Source organism: Amblyomma americanum, chromosome 1 (genome assembly GCF_052857255.1).
Source record: "Amblyomma americanum isolate KBUSLIRL-KWMA chromosome 1, ASM5285725v1, whole genome shotgun sequence".
Lineage (NCBI taxonomy): Eukaryota > Metazoa > Arthropoda > Arachnida > Ixodida > Ixodidae > Amblyomma > Amblyomma americanum.
Window position 1 is genome coordinate 392916823 of NC_135497.1, and position 21406 is coordinate 392938228.

At 50.1% G+C, this 21406-nt stretch overlaps 1 protein-coding gene across 1 annotated transcript in view; it reads right to left on the reverse strand.

Annotated features, from left to right (window-relative positions):
* Positions 1 to 3602: 3602 nt before the first annotated feature.
* LOC144115718 (uncharacterized) overlaps positions 3603 to 21406 on the reverse strand; it is a 45629-nt gene continuing 27825 nt past the window's right edge. The window contains exons 6-8 of the mRNA XM_077650198.1: positions 12442 to 12724; positions 5547 to 5826; positions 3603 to 4571 (exon numbers count right to left, since the gene is read on the reverse strand). Coding sequence (XP_077506324.1) covers positions 5551 to 5826; positions 12442 to 12724 — 559 coding nt within the window. The 3' untranslated portion in view covers positions 3603 to 4571; positions 5547 to 5550. The remainder of the gene's footprint in view (positions 4572 to 5546; positions 5827 to 12441; positions 12725 to 21406) is intronic.

Here is a 21406-nt window from a genome sequence, read left to right on the forward strand (position 1 = left end):
ATCCAAAATTATCTGAATGTAATCACATTACCGGCACTTCAATTGCATATAGTAAAGAACTAAATAGTGCAACCTATTTACCGCTCCTTATTAGTGAAAAGTGACTGATTAATGAGCGGACATCAACTGCAGGCCACAGTGCGCTGATGACTGAATTTTGGGAGTGGCCCGGCCCAAACTTGGGTGCGGCCATCGAACTGGGTGTGGCCCATTATACTTCGATATCAATTTTGGTCCAATTTTGCCTAAGTCCATTTTTGGGTGACCGGTGCCAAATTCTGGGGATGGCCCGGTCCAAATTTCTCTTGGACCTTCGGAATGGGCGTGTTCTATTGCACACGTATATCAATTTTTGTGCAATTTCGCCAAGGTCAATGTTTGGGTGAACCGTGTCGAATCTTGGGGGTGGCCCGGGCCACCAAAGTCCAAGTCATGGTCGAGTCATGACTGACCCAATTCCTATGCAACTGCTACTATGCAGCTACTTTACAAGTAAGCAAGACAAGATTATGCTCGTGGTAGCAGCCTCCGGAGTAGTGCTTTCGCACCAAAAAGCGGTCATAAAAGCTTTCACAACCTGAGTGGAAGGCTCCGGGCCACACTGCATAGTAGTAGATATCAACTTAAAGCATCCACGATCACTTAGCAACCATGTCAACAGAGCCTGTAACTCTGCCAAAATCAAACCGCAATCACCACCCACAAATGCACGGCCGCGGTATTCAAAGCAAATGTAACAATAGGAGAAGTACAACGTTGAATACCTACCGCTTATCATCCCTTTACTTCTCGTGAGGGATGCAGATATCAGAGAGCAAGGCACTGTTTGGGTTTTAGTAAAAAAGGCCCTCTAACATGTACTGGAAAGGTGTGCTCAAGGTCATGTATTCAGATGCATGCTGTTCACAGTACAAATCAGAATCTACGATGCTGCTACGCTGTTCGTTGTCGGAACGAAGTCCTTTCTGTGAGTGTTGTGAAGCCACTGCTTCATCCACAAGTGATCGCGCTTTCCTTGCGGGATCATAAAAACGGCGAAGCTATCCTCACACCTCTTACCGCAGTTAAATGCACAGCAGCACGGCATAACGCGATCGCACAGCACAGAAAACAATGCGTGCTACGTCAACACCACCTATACTTGTAAAAGGTGTTGGCTACGTCCGCTGAACCCAGGCAAGGCGAGAAACGGCGCGAGCCGAAAAGAAAATCACGAGCAAAACCGCACGCGGCGTGGGTTTCCATGGGCAACAGCAGGGAGACCAATCAGCGTGAAGCAAAACCTGGCGCGCAGCCAATGCCTGCGGCCCGGCAGTGCAGAGGCGAGCAGGAAGCGAGGAGGTCGCGGCGAAGTTCTAAAAGCGGAGGTACTTTTAAATTCTCAAGGGACTTTACGGGTGGTACAAGACCCCACGAAATCCCGAAACGTGATGAGCAAGAGCTAACGCTCTTAAAAGGCAACATTTTGTGCGGAGGCTTTCAAAGCACTTACTGGCGGAGCTGGGCAGCCCCGTGCTGCACGTAACCGTCACCGACGGTTCCCTCCAGGGCGCACGTCTTGGCGCTTTTCCTTGTTCGCCATGCGCGCAACCGCCGCCGGAGCTCCTGCGCAGCATCTTGGCGCGCTGCCAAGGTCTGCACTGCGGGCGCCAGCGAGGGCACGAGAATGCAGTGAAGATATGCTGCTCCAAGTGAAAAAATTCGTTTCTTTATCGAAGCATGAAAATCTAGTGGGGATTACAGTCGAGTAAATACGTTAATAGTAGGGAAAAAGACTGCCACAACAGTGCGCGTGGATCCGCGGCACGTGAATGAATCACTTAAGCGTGATCATTTTGGACTACCGAAGGGGAAAGAAATTGAGGCGGAGCTCGCTAACCTAGGCACCTAGGCACTAAGGCTGGTTTTCCACAGATCCCTCTGACTGAAAAAGCGTCCCGGATCAGAACTTTCAGGATGCCCTTTGGGCGCTATCGATTTCTACCCCTGCCTTTTGGAATAGGCTGCGCACCATGGGTCTTCCAAAAGGCGATGTCCCATATTTTTGACGGCCGCCAAAGAGTATGTGTATACTTTAATACTTAGGTGTGGGGGGCCACTGGAGAGGAGCATAACCGCTTTAGGAAAGCCCTGGAAAGAGCTTAACTTATGACCTGTCTCTTCATTCGAAGAAATGTAGCCTTGGCATGCAAGAACTCCTTTTACTGGGTGACCAGGTCAATGTACCGGGTTTGAGGCCACATCAAAGCATATTATAAAGTATTTTAACGATGCCTGAACCTCACATCTAAACGAGATGGTTAGCGAGCGGTGACTGTGCTTACGTACTCGGGAAGTACCTTCCCATGCTGGCTTTGGGAACTGCTGAAAACCAAGGCGGAGTTCGCTTGGAACAGCAGCCTCTCCAACGTCTGGAAGGACCTCACTAGAGGATTTGCAAAGGCACCATTTCTGCCCTTTTACGACCCAAAGCTGGAGACACGGGTATCTACCGATACATCTTGCTTTGGCCTGGTGCCGCCCTCCTTCGGTGTCACAGGCAGGAGTGGAGATCTGCTGCTTATGCATCCCGAGCTTTGACTATAACTGTGAGCGACAATGCTCACGGATAGAAGACTCGTTAGGCTGTGTAAACGGGTGTGAACATTTCGACGAGTTTATTTATGGAAAGCCCGCTTCAATGAAAAGTCACCATCAGCCACTAATTTCAATATCGAAAAAGAATATCGGCGACATGCCCCCACGCCTCCATAAGGTTCATTCTTCGCTTCATGAAGTGTAGCTACGCCTTCAAGTACGTTCTTGGTTGTGCTCGGGCATGCTTTGTCTGGATCACGTGTGACTGCTTCATCAACCCCATCACCACATGAAGACGCCGAGGTTCACACTGCCTCAGTCTAATTTGATATGGTCACAGAGACGACATATCGACTATCGGCAGAAACGGCAAAAGACCCAATCACATCCTCGGTGATGAACTGTCTACGGTATAATGAGGCTGTGCAAGGAGTGTGAGCTATACGAGTCGGAACTGAATGCTTTGAAAGTTGTGCGCTCCAGGGGCTGTAAAGTCGTTTTATCCTTTAAAACCTTCGCACAGAAATGCTGGAAAAGTTGCTTGGCAGCCATATAGGAATGAAAAAATGCAAGCAGAAAGCACGCCTATTAATGTTTTTGCCTGGGATTGCAGTGGACATTGAAGGCATGATTAAAAGGCGCCAGCCTGTAAAGAGTATGCCTACCGCCAGCCTGCTGAAACATTCATGATATCACAGCCAGGACATCCCTGGTTCCGGGTAGGTGTATATCTGTTCCAGTACGCCGGCAAATTATACGTCGTCGTGTTTTACGCATTCTTCACCCTACCCGGAAGTTGAATACTTGGAGGATGGAAGTTCTCGAACAGTACCATTTTTGCACGCCAGGGGATTCCAGTTTAAGTGCGCTCTGACAATGGGCACCAGTTCACATCCAACTTGTTCATAGCTATTTCAACAGACTTATTTTAACCACATCACATCTAGCCCGAATATTCCACGTTCTAACGGTCACGCCAAAAAGGGCATCCGAATTCTAAAATGCATCCTAAAAAAAAACACAAAGTGCTCCAATAAAACCATATTTTTGGTTCTCTTGAACAACAGAGCTTCTCCTGCAGTTGATGTGAAATCACCCAATGAGCTCCTCCTGGGCCGGCGACAGCGCATGTGTCTTTCAGGCTTCAGTGCTGTGCGACCAAAGAAAGTTCAAAGGCGTGAGCCAGCCGATTCTGAATCGCCTCTGACCGCACTGCGTCCTGGATGCTGTGTTCACACCAGGGGTAACGGCTCATGGCACGCCAAGGAACAGGTTCAAAGCATGGTCGCGCCACGCTCATACCATGTCGTCGCAGAGGATGGCAGAGAACTGCGCAGACATCGACATCTTCTGCCTTTACAGGTGAGGCATCAGCCAGAACAAGTCCCAGCGGAGACTTCAATTGTCCCGGAAAATACTGGCACAGCAGTCAGTGAATCAGCACTATCGTCCGCATAATCCGAAGCTCCGGATCTTAGACCGCCAATAAATCCACCAGCCAGTGATGCACTATGCCCATTCATGCCACAGTCGGCGCCAGTAGGCCCACGACGTTCTTCAAGGACACGTCGTCCCGCCTTGGCAACCAGTGTGTGATGCCATTCCTGCAGCCCGCACTGCTGTAGATGATGCACTACACACCAGCTATCCAACGCCTCTCATTGAGCAATAAGTCTTTCATTCAGTCATTCATTCCGAAGGTTCCCGGCTTCATTGGTTTCGGACCCACCACCTCTCGCCGTCGCGGCGGGTGGCCTGCCACTGTAGAATGTAACTGCATGTCTAAAAGAAATGGCCACAAAAGGTCACGTACATTATTAAAAATCAACGCCTTAATTTTTCCGCGAACCAGTGCACTTGTCACATGGCTGTGGAGACGTGGTGTACGAGGGGTTTGGGCGGGTAATTTCGCTTCTTTATAAAAAAAATATAAAATAACGTGGCCAGCGTCGCGATGTGCACCTGGCCGCCGAGGCCTTGACCGCTGCTCGAACCTGAGGCAGAAATAAAGACAGAAAGAGAATGTAAGACCTTAATGCAGTTTGAAGGAAACTTGAGAGCAGAGTACATGTTCTTTCAGTAACACCTACTTTCCCGCGGGAATTACTCATCCAAAAAGTTTCGGCTTGTTGCTCCAATCAAGCAGCGTAACTAGCATACAATATATCAGCAGGCCGACCCACAGAGGCATCAGTGGTCGGTCTCTGCAGTCTGTAACCTGCTCATCGAACGTTTACTCTACCTATCTATTTTGTGAGGAATGATTGGCACATGGTGACTGGGGGTCCTTTATACGCCCATATCACTGTCATTTGGCAAGCATAACTTACCAAAAACATCGTCAGCTTGAATAGCCACGTGCAAGTTTAGTCATTGAGCTTGGGTGTTTGGTCCACCTGTTCGGTTTGCGTATGTATCGTTTACACAACTCCACAGGTCAACGTGCTCGGAGAAAAGGGAGCTCAGCTTGCGTCATAGTCATCACAAGCCCCTGTGTTTACTGTCTACGCAACTTATTCGGAAACTGGCTGGTTGGCGCCAAAAAACATTACCTTCACGAAATAGACCGCGGCTGAGGAGCGAGAAGAAATTGAGAAATAGGAAAGGGGCGATGGGCGAATACTACATTGTCCACACATGCCGTCCTTTTATCCCTCTTCTGTGCTGGTTTCGCCTCTCCTCCGATCGCCACCAAAATTGTCTGAATCGCGACATTTGGACAGAGGAGGAAGCTAAGTGCCCTTTCTTTTCCTTCTCCTCCTCCGTGCAGGGACGGATTTAAGAGGGCCAGGTTGGGAGGATAGGCCGCCGTTCCCACCAAGCGAGAAATTCAACATGGAAAATACGAAGTTCCTGAAATTCATTGCGTAAATAGCATTGCTCCGCCCAACCACCCCCTTTCCGAGTTGCCCGTTAAGTCCGCCCGTGCGTGCCATGCAGTCAGTCAGGGCCAGGGCGAAGTGCTGTACCCGCTCAGTCAAGCAGCTTGATCAGCAGCAGGATGAGCTTGAGGCGCCCCAACGGGGCGTACTGGCCGTCCACATTGAACTCAGTGGCCTGGTTGGCCAGCGCCGGCACGTTGGGGAAGGCGCGCTCAAAGGCGTCCAGCTCAGCCCTTGCCTCGTCCTGATTTCGCGGGAAGGCCACCGCGATGGTGTTTGTCGTCGGGCCGAATCCATCGCTCAGGTTCCGCATAAACGGCTGCAGGCTAGTGCTCGGCATGGTGCTGTACATCGCCGCTGAGGTCACCTGGATGTACAGGGAATGGGTGGCTCCGTTCGCACACTCGCCATTAAAAGCGCGAATGGGAACGGCTGCTAAAACTCGCCTGGCGGATATTTTCAACTAACAGAGGAGTTCATTATTCAAGACGTGATCTAAAATTATCAGTGCACAAGTTTACAGGCAGCGGGTGCAGTCGCGCGAAACGACTAGAGAACTGACGCACTTAACAGGTATTATCATCCTTATTCGACACTATTTCATGAATGTGTCGAAGAGGTTATCCTATTGGGGCACCTACGCGTTGAGGAGAGTCTGAATTAAATTTGCTATTTGGAGCCTAACAATTTTCCAACACTCTCCCAGTACCGTGCTTCGCCTCTAGAGCCTGTCAGTACAAATAAGTCAATCCGCTCAAGCGCTTTTCTCTTTCTGCGTCCGCGCACACGTCCATCTCGGCCTACAGAACGCTCCAAAATACAAGCTAACGTATAGTTTTTGGAAGACTAAACAGTGAGGTAAACAACTTTTTTACAGGAACTTGTATTTACAGGACTGCAGCGGACTGTGCCAATAGGAGGTGCTAACAGTTCTTACCTCTCGGTTACCGCAGTAATTATCGCTGTTGACCTGAGCATATTCATCAAACATAACGGCCGCAATATTGAGATGCATTCATGCATGCTAGCTACTCATGAGGAGCGGGTAATAATGAGAGGAGAGGCGCAGAGATACAGCAGAGAAAAACTGGAATTCTGCTGTCAGAAATTTAACTCAAAGGAACTAAAAAAAATGGGTACCTGATCTGCAGGTCTTTCACGGAGGATATCTAATTCATGACTTTGTATTAGGAGCACACCAATTAATACACCCTAATAGGGTATGAATGACAGCAGCAATGTACGGACGTGAACAGGCTTGTTGTCTAGAGCGGTAGAGCAATGCGCGCAGTATCGCAACTCCGCTAAGGGCAGTATTGCTATTTTGTCGTTTGTGTGTCCATGTGGCTGCAGAGCAATACAATTGCCTGTGAAACACAATAGGTGCTTTAAAAATTCACTTCCTTAGCTCCACAGAACACTGCTCGAGTGGTCTCGACAAGTGTGGCCAGACTTCTAGTGTAACGCAAGCTTTTACTTTTTTACTTCCTGCAGACGCGGGACATGAAAACCTTCTAGCAAAAGTAAATAACCTCCCTTCTGCACGGGACCGTGATATTATCTGGTTGGATAAACCGTTCTGCAATCGACAAATGATGGGAAAATTACCTCCGTTATAATTGAATTGGTCGGGTATGGCCTTCTCTGTTAAATTGTCCGTTTTTTAAGCTCTGCCGTGCACAGCAAGCGTCCGATGATGCACGTTCTGCAGACGAGAAATTTCGGCTAAGACGCTTTGTGCGTGGCATTGTCCGAAGAGATTTAAACCGGCCCTGTATTGGACATTTGTTTTGCTTTGGTTTTAAGGGGTATTACGTCCGAAAGCGATTCGGGCTATGAGGGACGCCATAGTGGAGGGCTCCGGATAATTGCAATCACCTGGCGTACTTTAACGTGCACTGATACCGCAGAGTACACAGGCCTATGGAATTTCGCCTCCATCGAAATGCGACCGCCGCGGCCGGATCTTCTTTCGCCCCTAACTGCCTTTGAACCTGTGCCTAGTTAAAAAGTACTTGCGAAGCTAAAAACCGCCATTTCGGCAGAAAAATTACAAAAACCTTCTTGGCATTTCAACGTGCTGCAAAGTTTTAAAAGCTGGCCGCAATTCATTCCTGAACGTACTCAATTGCCTACTGGAACGCTCATTGGAGGCTTTTAGCATAACGAAGACGTACTAGCGTAGACGTGTCAACCTTTTCACCGGGCGATGAGGATATGGTAACGTCTCTTCCCTGAGCAGTTGCAAAAGCGGTTCCGCTACCGTTTCCACCGCACTAGCGCCAATTGCACACGACCGCCCAGCGAGCGATTTGGAGACGCCCACAGAGCCCTCAACGGAGCGGTCTATACCGGCATACCGGATGCTGGCTGCGCACACGCAGACCCTGCCTGGTCCCACCCATGCCACTAAGCATGCGCAGCCGGCGTCAGTACCGGTATGCTAGAAACGTCTAATGGCGCTGAAAGCACACTGTCCGGCCGACACGTTGTTCACCACAAAATGTCGGCCGCTAAGTTTTTTCTTGTTTTACCTAAGCGATTATCAAGGGTATTTAATTAGCTTGAAAGAATATGCAGTAATGCTACATATATCTGACACGTCCTTAATCTTATTTCGTATTGTGAACAGCGAAAATTTTGTGCTCTTACAATAGCACTGCTTTATTTTCATTCTTATATTTAGAAGCTGCAATGATCGGTGTTGAGATGTACACCCAGCGTCAAAAGTTTCCAGGGCACACTGTCACTGATGATGGCGATGATGATGATTATTGATTTTTATGGCGCAAGGGCATCTATGGCCAAAGAGCGCCGTGGCACAAGGTATTTTCGACTTCTCAAGGTGGGTCATAGACCCATTTCCCAAGCATTTCACTCTAAATAAGCCGAGCACCAGACCAGGAGAAAGCTTGTACCCATTGTATCACCGGTGGGTACCCGGCGGCACTGGGGATCGATCCCTGCCCCTCCCACATGCGATACGGACGCTCAACCACTTGGCCACCGCTGCGATCACACGTGTAGCCTAAAAAAGCTATTTTCGTATAGGCTAGGCACTAAGCCTAACAATGACAGGATCTCTGCAGAGTTCTCAGCCTGAAGGGAGGAAACTTTTGACGCCTGGTGCACAGTATCTTTAGATAATAAAAATGCACAGGCTATCACACAATGTGATGCGACAAATCTGCGTTATCAGTCATACCCAGAAATTCTGGACAAGCTCATTTTTCAACGAGAAATAGTTCATGAACGCCATTTTTTCACATATCGCGAAATTGCGCTATAGCATTATATACGTAGATCTCCCCTAGGCAGGCTTGCATTTTTTTCCTATCGTAAAAAAAAAAACGCTCCCCATTGGTTTTCTATTTCAAACTTAACTACATGATGCGAGAGATGGGCGAACGTTAATGGAAACTTTTTGCTACGCGTCCGAAGAATAGACCCCCAATATTTCCATAACAGTATCTTACTATATTCCACACTTGCCTCCCAGTTAAAATCTCCAAGAATGCTCGACTTGATGGGCTGTGGATTTCGCTCTTACATAGATCGTATTCCCGTTGCGTCTTTGGATTTTATTTCACCGTCGCTTTTTCGCCCTGCGGCTCATTGGGCTTCTAGTAGGGTGGAGGATTCTGGAGGATGGCGATGGGGTAGGTGGTGAGTAAAGGCTTGTATCGATGGGGGGTGCATTTTTACTGGTGGGCGCCCGGAAAGAACCGCCATCCGCTAGGGGCGCGCACACACACACACACACACACACACACGCACGCACACACACACGCACACACGCACGCACGCACGCACGCACACGAACTTATCACGGGCTTTTCGCCGAAAGAAGACTGTATATACTGCTGACGCAGTCAAACATTAAACCGTTCTCAGAACCATAGGTGCTCGATATTAATCTGGACCCTTGGATTCGACACCTGTTTCTATCTCTCTGCTTTAACATAGGAAACGTCATAATTGATTTAATTTCCGGTTTCTTCCGTATCTAGCCTTCTCTTAACGTATATCAGCACGATTTCGCCACCGTCGTTTCTCTGCGTTCCCTCAGGCAGTCTATAGTCGCATACAAGTCAAGACCGAAGCTGTGGGTGTCTCTCAAAAGAGGCCTTCCGGCCAATGGCGTCGACCGATTTTCATGACGCCATATCACAATCGCAGGTTGAAGGAGATTAACCACGACGTCATGAGAATCGGTCGACGCCATTCGCATGAGTGCCTCCTTTGAAAGGCATTTGACGCTTTGTTCTTGAGTTGTACCCAGCTATACACCGATAGCTAAGGATATGAGACTGCTGTACTTATGCTCTTAAACGAGATGCCGCAGTCTCACGGCTGCCGCGATAAATCATTGTCAATGTTGCTTGCTCACGCCTACTACTTTTGTGGTCGACAAGAGGTCCTGCCACCTAGAAGAGGTATGTGCAGGTAATTATGATTTACCTCTGCAATTAAGCAATGTATGAGGGACGCCGTAATGGACGCCCCTGAATTAATCTCAGCCCCTTGGGTTTGTTCAGCGCTGACTGACATCGCACAGTACATGGACGTCTTCGCGTCTTGTCTCCTTCAGAAAATAGAGCCATCTCAGCCGGAATTCAATGCCTTGACCTTGGCCTCAGCTCTTGAACGCCAAAGCCACTGAGCCACCGTAGGAGGCCAGAGGGGGTAATGAATGGAAATCGTAGTCCATACGGATATAATAAAGGCGGCGTACGATGGTAATACAAAGTAAAGCAATACACGGGGTAGACATTTTAAATGCTAAATTTTTTATCCTTCAAGGCACTCCTTGTTACTGATTTGACGTTTCGATAGGAAATGACAATAACCGGTCCTTTCACTTGCTCTGAATAGAGAGAGCGCAGGAAACGCTTTGCGGCGCCATTCTGAAGAGTTCCAGCATAGTTAAATATAGTGACATGCACTGCAGTACGCGGAACAATGCGTCCGGCAGTGCTCACATTGCACATGCCTGCACGTCATATTTCTCTTGGCAGGTGTTGTTCGGTTCTGCAACGCGTTTATTCGTAAATCGAAGCATACGCGGCTGAGGTGCCAGCTACCGTCCCCCCGATGGAGGTGCTGGCGGAGTGAACGGGGCACATGGAAAGTGGCATGTGTCATGTGGCATTTTAATGTTTGGTTTACCCCACTGATTTCCTATGGCCATAAAAACTCTTCGGCGCTAACGCAGGAAGCGTTTTGTAAGTTTTTTAAAACAGCGCAAAAGATGAAGACGAAGACACAAGGGGACATACACGGCGCCGACTTTCAACTACGTTGGTTTCAGAAATTACATGCATGTATAACCTACATCGCTTGATGCACGACAGATGGAAAGCAGGCACGATGGGCAAGCAACAAAACTTATGCTAATCGTCTTTCGCACCCCTTTGCCAAGTGCGTAAGTGCCTTCCCTCATAACGGAAGGGAAGCGGTGCTGACGCAGAGGTCACCCAAAGCTATGATTCTGTGTGCTTCGATGATTTCCCTTGTGGATGACCTCTACGTCAGCACCGCTTCCCTTGCGTTATGATGGAAGGCACTTACGCACTTGGCAAAGGGGTGCGAAAGGCGATTAGCATGTCTTCTTTTTTGGGCATACTACCTGGTCTGGGTATAGTACATGGTTCGGTTACGCGTCTCGAGCAGGCTGCCAAAGATTGCGAAGTCAATAATGTCACACGACTGAGTCAATTAGGCGCAAGCCATGTCCGACTAATCCTCCTTAATTATGCAGAGACGGCCATCAGTCCGTATTAGCTGTTTTTCAAAAGGAAATTTCAGGACTTGTGCACATCTGTACTTGTACAGTCTGAATGCCGAATAAATATACTAAAGCGTATGTCGGTCGGGCGAGGGACGGGCTTTAGCGAGCTTGCACAAACGACAGTCGCTAAAGTACACTATCACACACTGCAGGCTCCGCGCCAGTGCCTTCTCATAGAAACGATGCGTCGCACAGCAGGGCGGCACCTTACACTTTCTCTGGGGGCGCCTTGATTTCATCAAATCAGATCCGGAAGGCATCACACATATTGAGCTCTGCTCATTCGACCACCGCCACGCTGTAGCTACCAGTGAAAACTCTGCTTCCTTCCAGTACAAGAGGTCTGCTTCTAAGCCGTGTGTAGCAACCGTAGAAGACCAATGTTTCAGAAGGGTAAGAGCGAGAATTCCTCTCATAGTCGAGAGGTTTGGGATGCAGCCGATCTGCAACGAGGCACGCAGCTTGACCCAGAGGCAAACCTGCGTGATGCATGGGTTTTATACCTTTGACGAAGGCTGTACATGCGTACCAAGTATATCTTTCTCGCATGGTTACTATCTTGCTACCAGACCCTAAATATGCCACCCACGGCACCGCAGGTTGAGCGCATGTCCAGGGGACACTGAGTGCAATTCACGCAGTTGTTATTCTCAGTAAAATTGATTCCTTGCCACTCTCTGGGTAAAGATGACGTTTTTCCGGCAGAAAGAGACGCATTCATTGTGCAGAAAATCGGATCTAAAAACTTCCCAGCCAGTCGGTTGAAAGCAGTGACGTCCTTACCGAAAAGAACGTGTTGCTAAAGTTTGAAGTGAATGATGTGTTAACATAGCTTCTGAGATCCGCGCCCAAAAATCGGTGTCGACGCAGGCTTTCGTTTGCAAAATTGGCTGCTTATGGCGACGAATGTACTTCGTTTTTTTTGTTTTTTTTTTTGCTGGTATAGCTTATCAGAGCTTCTTTTTCTGTGTGAGCGTGGTCTCTCTTTGATTACAACGCGGTACCCTATCGGTGCAGGCCTTCAATTTGTCACTAGCTAAGTTGCTTATAGAAATGAAGGGGCCTTTGTGTCAGAGCTTTCGAGCTAGTGGGAATATTTCATTGCCAATATGAGCTGCAACTGTTGCAGCTTCGTAGCCGACAAGGAGTACACAGGTACAGAGGATATTTCATCGCGGCAAGGGGAGTTACCTGGATCATCTTGCGCGTGGCCTCCTCCATGAAACGAGTGGTGGTGGCGTTTCCCTCTACGCTAGCCTCCGTCACGTGCAGCGCCTGGAACATGAGGACGCCAGGTAGCACGTTGTGGAAGACGGCGCCACCGTTGCTGCCCACAGACGGCAGGCGGGGCCAAACGAGGGGTTCCGCTTCCGCTCGGACCAGCTCGCCTGCAGCCGTCTCCGGGGCAGCGGCCGCGGAAGTCGCTGGAGTCTCGTCGTCGTCGGGGCGCCCCTGCAGCCGGGGGGACGACGGTCTGCGCCGGTTTCGCAGCGGTGAAAAGCGGCGTTAGCTCACGCAAACGAATGAGTTGTTGGAGCGGGCAAACAATGCAACTGTTACACAATGGAGTAAAGACTCTGCTGGCGCACGTAAAGCGTAAGAGGACATGCCGAACCATGACTCAAAACGGCGCCGACGACAATTAGAAATGAACAACCCACCTGAGACACACATGAGTATATACGGTATTTAATCGATTCTAACGCCCACCTTTTTTTCCGAGAAAAGCGCCTAAAAATGACATGCGCGTTAGAATCGAGTACGAAAATTGAACTACGCCGGCAACAGCCTATTGTCATCGGCATCACAAAATAACGGTTTGGGATTTCTCGCGCAACGTTATTACCGATATCCTATAGCCTATACCTGCAGTGCCCTGTCACCAAGGCGCCGACCTGGAATTTGAGCCAACATGGAAACGTCGGATTTCTAAGCGCCCTCAGGCGGGCAGCCCAGCGCCGAGCGCGCAACCGTCGCCGACGTTCCCGTGCAGGGCGAACAGTGGCTTGGCTCTGCGCCAAGTTCATCAGCGCGTGGCCGCCATCGGAGCTCCCGTCCAAAAACTCGCCATAATCTTACCAGAACGCGGCATCTTGGTGCGCTGCCCGCACTACGGACACCGGCAAGGGCGCGAAGAAATGAGGGAAGCTAGCGCTTTAAAATAATGCGAGGTTGGTTGTCGAAGCATGAAAATCAGGTGCTCATTACAATCGAGGGCGCGGTGCAGTCAAGTACTGCATGTGATCTTCACGTGTCTTAGTGTTTTCCGCCTTTTAAAATCTTTGTTCGTGCGCATTTCTTCCTTCAGATTGGATATTTTCTGAAGTGGCTGTTGTCCAGCAGCTAGGGGTGCTCGCGAGGCTAATGGCGATGACGATCGTAACTAACGACGTCACACGAAGTACACGGCCTGGCACATGGCCATCCGTCCAGCTTTAAGGAAGGCGCGACAAAGGCAATGAACTTTCGACTAACGCTTCGTGCACCTTTTATGCAGGCGCTTGGTACGTACCTATAGCAACGCTGGTTGAGACGTCACAGGTTCAGTTACCAGTTTCGTCAAACGTGGAGCTTGCAGCAGCAGCAGAAAGCTGAACCCGCGAACTCTCAGTTAGACCAATGGATGCTTTCATTTCGCAGGATAGCAACGTATTTTTCTTTAATCGTGCTCCTGTTGTAGGAGGGCAAATAAGCTGCAGTTTTCTGAAGTTTGCTTGTTGTTTGCTTGAAAAATGAGCTTAGGGTAAGCTGAAGACAGTGCTCCTTCGTTCTTCCTTGCACAACTTAATATATTCCGCGTGTTTCATCGAACTTTCCCTAGCAACTAGCTTCGGTTCTAACCAATGGTGTTGCGCTTTGCTTGACCAATAGCTACTGACTTTGATTCAGAAATTTGATGTATCACGAAAACGTGACAGACAACCACTTCATAAGATATACTTGTGGTGACGGTGGGCTACACTCATTCCGGCTCCAGAGTCGAAATCCTAACAAGTCCTGCAGTCGCGCAGCCCGGCGACACCTGCGAATGCGAAAATGGTCACAGGCCCGAAAAGCTGCCACGTGTTGAGGTTGCAGATTTCGCCAACACTGTTCCACGAGGTACAATAGGGTGCCTCGATGCCAGCGCCGCCGTTCAGGGTGGAGACAACTTCAACGGCGCCGCCATATTGAATCACACGGGATCAGCTGCGTTACGACGCCGTTCATGCCCTCGGGGCGCTTCAGAGTGCTTCCACTTGAAGTCTTTTTCGTCAGTATCGCACTGAGCATCTTTTTATTCGTAATAGTCATTTTAACATCCGAGGGTCGAAGACATAATTGTACTAATTAATTTTAGGGCACCGAGTGGTCGACATTGAACAATTAGTGTGCTGCCTGTTGGTTTGAAAAACACGCTTTTAAAGATCCATTGCCCAGCAGGTGCTTCCGCTCCGTGCGAGTGGAAGAAATTGATTTCTTTCTTTTTCTACGTGGTTTTTGGTTTTTCAAGTCCGGCGCTTTGATAACAGCTGCGTGCCATCAGCCGCTCGCGCGCTGCAGCTGGTTTCGCTTTCGTCGAGCGGGCTGTTTCCGTTTGTTGCGCTCGCAAAGACTGTTGTTTGTGTGCTTTCTAATCTTTAAAAGTGTAATTGCGCGTTGCTCGCCAGTTTATTGCTAAGAAGGGTGCAATTAGATTTGCTTGCAGGCGGGCGCTGGTATATAAAAACGATGCCACCGTATACCAACGTTGCCATCACGCCTGTGTTTTCTTTGTCGAGGCCCACGAAAACTGATTGCCCCTCGTTGGCAATAGGGAAAAGGATTACTGCAAATTTTTCACTCATTGAATTTTTCTGACAGGCGCACAAACACCGAGCTAATGCTCTTGCGCGCGCTCATCTGCAGACTTCGCTTGCGCTATGAACATGAGCACCGGTTGCTCTGTCGCGATTCCTCAGTTTGAGAAACCAATTTCTGTATATATTCCTTCATTCTATTTATTTTATTCAAGCCCATTTGTACTCATTATAAACCTTCCATATCAATCTACACAAAAAGGGTGAACTTGAGGTCATTAAATGACTGCAGTAATCTTTCCTTAAAATTTTAAATCGGAAATCTAAGTAAGTCGCACCTCGTTAATACGACCCCCGTTAATATGGACGACTAGTGTTATGTACAGTTTTTTTTTGGGACCGAACTTTTTCAATGTATTTCCGCCTCGTTGATATGGAAACTCGCTGTCCGGACAATGGACAAGGGGAAAATGCACAGTGCCCAAGAGGGCTCATGTTTTTTTGTCTCGGTAATATGGACGGAGATGAGAACATCTCTACACTGCCCCGACAAGGTGCTTAGATTTCTTCATTTTGAGCGCATGACATCAGAGGAATGCAATGAAAAAGTGCGAACGGCTGAGTGGTGGCTTCTTTTTTTTGGTGGTTTCTTATTTTAAAGTTGCCCAATTGACGCGCTTCACTATTTTCCATACTGCACGAACGACTGCGACGAAAACTCTCCCCAGCTTGTGCCACGCAGAAAGCTGCATTCAGCAGTTGTCGGCCGACTGTGTACTGATATACGTATAGTAGCGGTTCTTGAGGTGTCAGCACTCGTAGTAGCAGTAGTTGGGTCATTTAGCCACGACGCTCCTTCAAGCCTATCATACAGGGCGACCAAAAATTTTTGGAACGGGCTATGTGGCGCCACCGGAAAACAATGCTGATTCCTGATGCGTCGTCGGCAAACCTTGGCTTGACCACGTGATCACAACGTCACCTCACCGGCGGGCTATAAAAGGGGCTGCCTGAATAAATCGTTCTTTCTTGTTGTGTCATTCCTGCGTGATACTATATTGCAGTGGCGACGAGATAGCGCGCCGGCGCTAGGCGAACTTACGTGCGCAAGAATGAGTGCCGGGCGGCCACCGGAATTCACGGATGCAGAAGGTACGTGGCCTACGTATCGTGTTCGGCTGGAGGCTTACTTCGAAGCCCATAGCATCGCGGAACCAACGAAGAAGCGAGCGCTGCTCATAGCTTCGCTCACAGACAGTGCGGTGCGAGTGGTGCAGGGGCGGTGTCATCCAAAACAAGTGAATGAGCTGAGTTACCAAGAAGTCGTCCAGCATTTGGAAGACCACTATGCTCCGCAAGTTAACGAGATCGCTGCAAGTTATGCTTTCTTCAGGCGCTCGCAAAAAGACGGGGAGTCTGCCCAGGACTTCATTGCGGAAATTAGGCGGCTAGCGGAGAAGTGCAACTTCGGAACGTCACTGGAGCGCATGTTACGGGACAGAATTGTGTGCGGTGTGCAAGATGAAGACGTCCTGCGACACTTACTGACTCAACGGAAGCTTACACTAGAAGAGGCGGAAGACTTTGTTGTCTCGGCACAGAAAGCCTCCCATAACGCCAAAAGCATGCACTCTTCAGAGCCAGGAGAGGTACATTTTGCCCGTCAAAACAGTCGTTCATCGAAGCCGCGCCCAAGGCTGGAGATGTGCGATACATGTGGCAGGTGTGGTGGCGAGTCGCACACCGAGGCGGAATGCAAAGACCTTCACGCGGTGTGCTACCGGTGCGGCAAACGAGGACATCTGCGCCGAATGTGCCAGTCCAGCACAAGTTTCCTTCGGCACGCATCGCACCCGGGAGGCCAACGACGCCAGGGCTCCTACGCAATGGCAGCAGCAGGGGACACGAGCTCGGACGACAGCGAAGCCCTGTACACTCTATTGCAGCGGTTCTCCACCAAGAAGCCAGCATCCGCAAGGTTCGGCCAATTTACAAGGACATTAATTGGAATAACGTCCCTCTTACTATGCTGGTGGACACAGGATCACCCGTGAGTGTCATCTCCGTAGCGACGTTCCGGAAGTACGAGGCGCTGTGGCCGCCGTTGCGCAAATCACAGCTTAAGCTATCCTGCCTCTTGGGCGAACTTCCAGTTGTCGGACAGCTCAGTATGACGGCTACATGCGACGGGAAAGGCATTCCGGGTACGGTCGTAGTGGTCGACAGCGTCGGACCATCTTTGTGCGGCAGAGACACAATCAAGGCATTCAACGAGGCTGGGGTGGCAATGCTGTCGCGTGTGGTCGCGAGTGTGCAACCAGTCGAGATAAAAGCTGACAGCACGGAACTGCAAGAGCTGCTCAACGAATATGCTGACGTGTTTGCTCCAGGACTCGGCGTATGCAAGGGACCACCGGTCACATTGCAGCTGAAAGAGAATGCGTGTCCAAAGTTTTTTTAAGGCCCGTACGGTTCCCTACGCTTTGAGGGACAAGATGTCTGAAGCGCTGGACCAACTGGTTGCGCAAGGTGTCCTGGCGCCTGTGAAAACCGCCGAATGGGCAACACCAGTGGTACCCGTTTTAAAGGGCGATGGGTCTCTCCGAGTGTGCGGAGACTTTCGTATGACAGTGAATGCAGCCACAGTGATGGAACAGTACCCGTTGCCTCGAGTGGACGACATTTTTGCTAAGCTGAATGGCGGAGAAGTATTTACGACGTTGGACTTACGCCAAGCCTACAACCAGCTACCTTTAGACGCGGGTGCCAAAAAGATAGCAGTGCTGAACACTCAGAAAGGCCTCTTCTGTTTCAACCGATTACCTTTTGGCATAAGTTCTGCTCCAGCTATATTCCAGAGGCGGATGGACGCGCTGCTGGGCGATATTCCAGGAGTTCAGGTGTACCTGGATGATATTATCATCGCTGAAAAAAAGGACGATGTATCAAGGCTGAAGAGGGTGCTGCAACGCCTGCGGGAGTACTGTCTCCGACTGCACAAGGATAAGTGCAAATTCCGGCAAGACGAAGTCACTTTTCTCGGCCATCGGATCGACGCTAAGGGTCTGCGACCAAAGGACGATAACATCAAGGCTGTTATCGAAGCCCCAGAACCTACTTCAGTGAGTGAGCTGAAAGCTTTTCTCGGACTTGTAAATTATTACGGCAAGTTCTTGCCCAATCTGGCCACTGTGCTGGCTCCGCTGTACGCCCTCCTAGCTAAAGGGGCCAAGTGGGAGTGGAACAAGGAACAAGAAAAAGCTGTTCAGAAAGTTAAGCAGGCAATTGTGGCTTCCAAGTTCCTTGCTCATTACGACCCGGATAAGCCACTGCGGCTTGAGTGCGATGCGTCATCAGTAGGCATTGGGGCCGTTTTGTCCCACCGTGTGAACGGTGTTGACTACCCCCCATCGGATTCCGGTCCAGGACACTCACAAAGGCAGAGCGTAACTACTCTCAGTTAGAAAAAGAAGCACTAGCACTGGTGTTCGGCGTCGCACGGTTCAAGGACTACTTGTATGGACATCGGTTCGTGTTAGTAACCGACCACAAGCCTCTTACTGGTTTATTCAATCCAGGCAAACCAATACCACCGATGGCGGCTGCGAGAATCCAGCGCTGGGCCTTGTTCCTTGGCAACTACAGCTACACATTCCAGTACCGCAAGGGCAGCGAGAATTCCAATGCAGACGCCCTCAGTCGCTTGCCATTGCCGGTTACGGAGCCGCGGGATGTCGCTCCCGACAAGTACGTTTTGTATGCCCAGTGTCTTGAGGAAACGGCGGTCGGCGCCCGGGAGGTTGAACAAATGACAAACCGAGACGCCACTCTTCAACAGGTGTAAAAGGTGGATTGCCGACGGATGGCCTCCGTATCTACCGCAGGATCTTGAGCATCTCCGGGCGTACTTCAACAGAAGAACAGAGCTAACCGTGAGCCACAATTTGGTGTACTGGGGACATCGCATTGTTCTACCTATGGCGGCGGCAAAGCGTTTGTTGGGGCTGCTCCATGAGACGCACCCTGGTATGACGTCCATGAAAAGCACGGCGAGAACGCTGTTTTGGTACCCGGGTCTGGATTCTGACATAGAGCGACTGGTGAAATCATGCTCTATTTGTGCACAGGCCGCTGCGATGCCACCGGCACAGATACCTTTGGCGTGGCCAGCAACCGGGGAAAGATGGAGCAGACTACACGCAGATTTCGCAGGCCCAATGGACGGACATATGGTATTGGTCGTCGTAGACTCTGAAACAAAATGGATAGAAGCAATTCCAATGAAAATTGCCACATCGCAAACAACGGTGGACGCACTACGGTCAATATTTGCACGCTTCGGCCTTCCAAAAACCTTCGTTTCAGATAACGGTCCACAATTTGTGGGCGCCGTTTTTCGCGAGTTTCTGGCACGAAACAACGTAAAGCAACTCACAACAGCCCCTTATCACCCACAATCGAATGGTTTAGCCGAAAGAGCTGTGCGCGCGCTCAAGGAAGGGCTAAAGAAAAACCCTGGAAAAGACCTGGAAATGCGTATAGCTCGGTTTTTGTTCCGATATCGCCGAACGCCTGTTAAGCATGGCAAGTCGCCTGCGGAACACTTATTCGGCTACCAGATAAGAACAAAGATGGATTGCATCACGCCCGGTGAGAAGTCGGCAGAAAGCCAGCGAAGAGTAGGTGCGACTAAATTGGATGTGGGAGAACCGGTCTGGATGCGCAGTTTCGGAGTTCCTGCGCAGTTCCTGCGTGATGCTATCACGCAGGAATGACACAACAAGAAAGAACGATTTATTCAGGCAGCCCCTTTTATAGCCCGCCGGTGAGGTGACGTTGTGATCACGTGGTCAAGCCAAGGTTTGCCGACGACGAATCATCTCTCCCCCCTTAAAGAGGAAAGCGTACAGGTGGCCGTCGCTGTCTGGTTGATCTTCGCAAACCAGGCGGGCCAGTTTCCGTCCCGGATGCTTCTGGGCTATCTTGCGACGTGGTCGGAGCGTCGTCCGCAGGTTCCCGCTTGCCAACTTCTCCAGGGGCTCTGTCTTCTGATTCAGTCCGACGTCTCAGTTGGTCCAAGTGCCGCCGCTGAAGACCTTGCTCCGAGTCAACGGAGACCATCCTGGAGCCCTGTTGACCATGCACTACTCCTGGAATCCACCTGCGACCTGCTCCGAAACTGCGCATCCAGACCGGTTCTCCCACATCCAATTTAGCCGCACCTACTACTTCGCTGGCTTTCTGCCGACTTCTCACCGGGCGTGATGCAATACATCTTTGTTCTTATCTGGTAGCCGAATAAGTGTTCCGCGGGCGACTTGCCATGCTTAACAGGCGTTCGGCGATATCGGAACAAAAACCGAGCTATACGCATTTCCAAGTCTTTTCCAGGGTTTTTCTTTAGCCCTTCCTTGAGCGTGCGCACAGCTCTTTCGGCTAAACCATTCGATTGTGGGTGATAAGGGGCTGTTGTGAGTTGCTTTACGTTGTTTCGTGCCAGAAACTCGCGAAAAACGGCGCCCACAAATTGTGGACCGTTATCTGAAACGAAGGTTTTTGGAAGGCCGAAGCGTGCAAATATTGACCGTAGTGCGTCCACCGTTGTTTGCGATGTGGCAATTTTCATTGGAATTGCTTCTATCCATTTTGTTTCAGAGTCTACGACGACCAATACCATATGTCCGTCCATTGGGCCTGCGAAATCTGCGTGTAGTCTGCTCCATCTTTCCCCGGTTGCTGGCCACGCCAAAGGTATCTGTGCCGGTGGCATCGCAGCGGCCTGTGCACAAATAGAGCAAGATTTCACCAGTCGCTCTATGTCCGAATCCAGACCCGGGTACCAAAACAGCGTTCTCGCCGTGCTTTTCATGGACGTCATACCAGGGTGCGTCTCATGGAGCAGCCCCAACAAACGCTTTGCCGCCGCCATAGGTAGAACAATGCGATGTCCCCAGTACACCAAATTGTGGCTCACGGTTAGCTCTGTTCTTCTGTTGAAGTACGCCCGGAGATGCTCAAGATCCTGCGGTAGATACGGAGGCCACCCGTCGGCAATCCACCTTTTGACCTGTTGAAGAGTGGCGTCTCGGTCTGTCATTTGTTCAACCTCCCGGGCGCCGACCGCCGTTTCCTCAAGACACTGGGCATACAAAACGTACTCGTCGGGAGCGACATCCCGCGGCTCCGTAACCGGCAATGGCAAGCGACTGAGGGCGTCTGCATTGGAATTCTCGCTGCCCTTGCGGTACTGCAATGTGTAGCTGTAGTTGCCAAGGAACAAGGCCCAGCGCTGGATACTCGCAGCCGCCATCGGTGGTATTGGTTTGCCTGGATTGAATAAACCAGTAAGAGGCTTGTGGTCGGTTACTAACACGAAC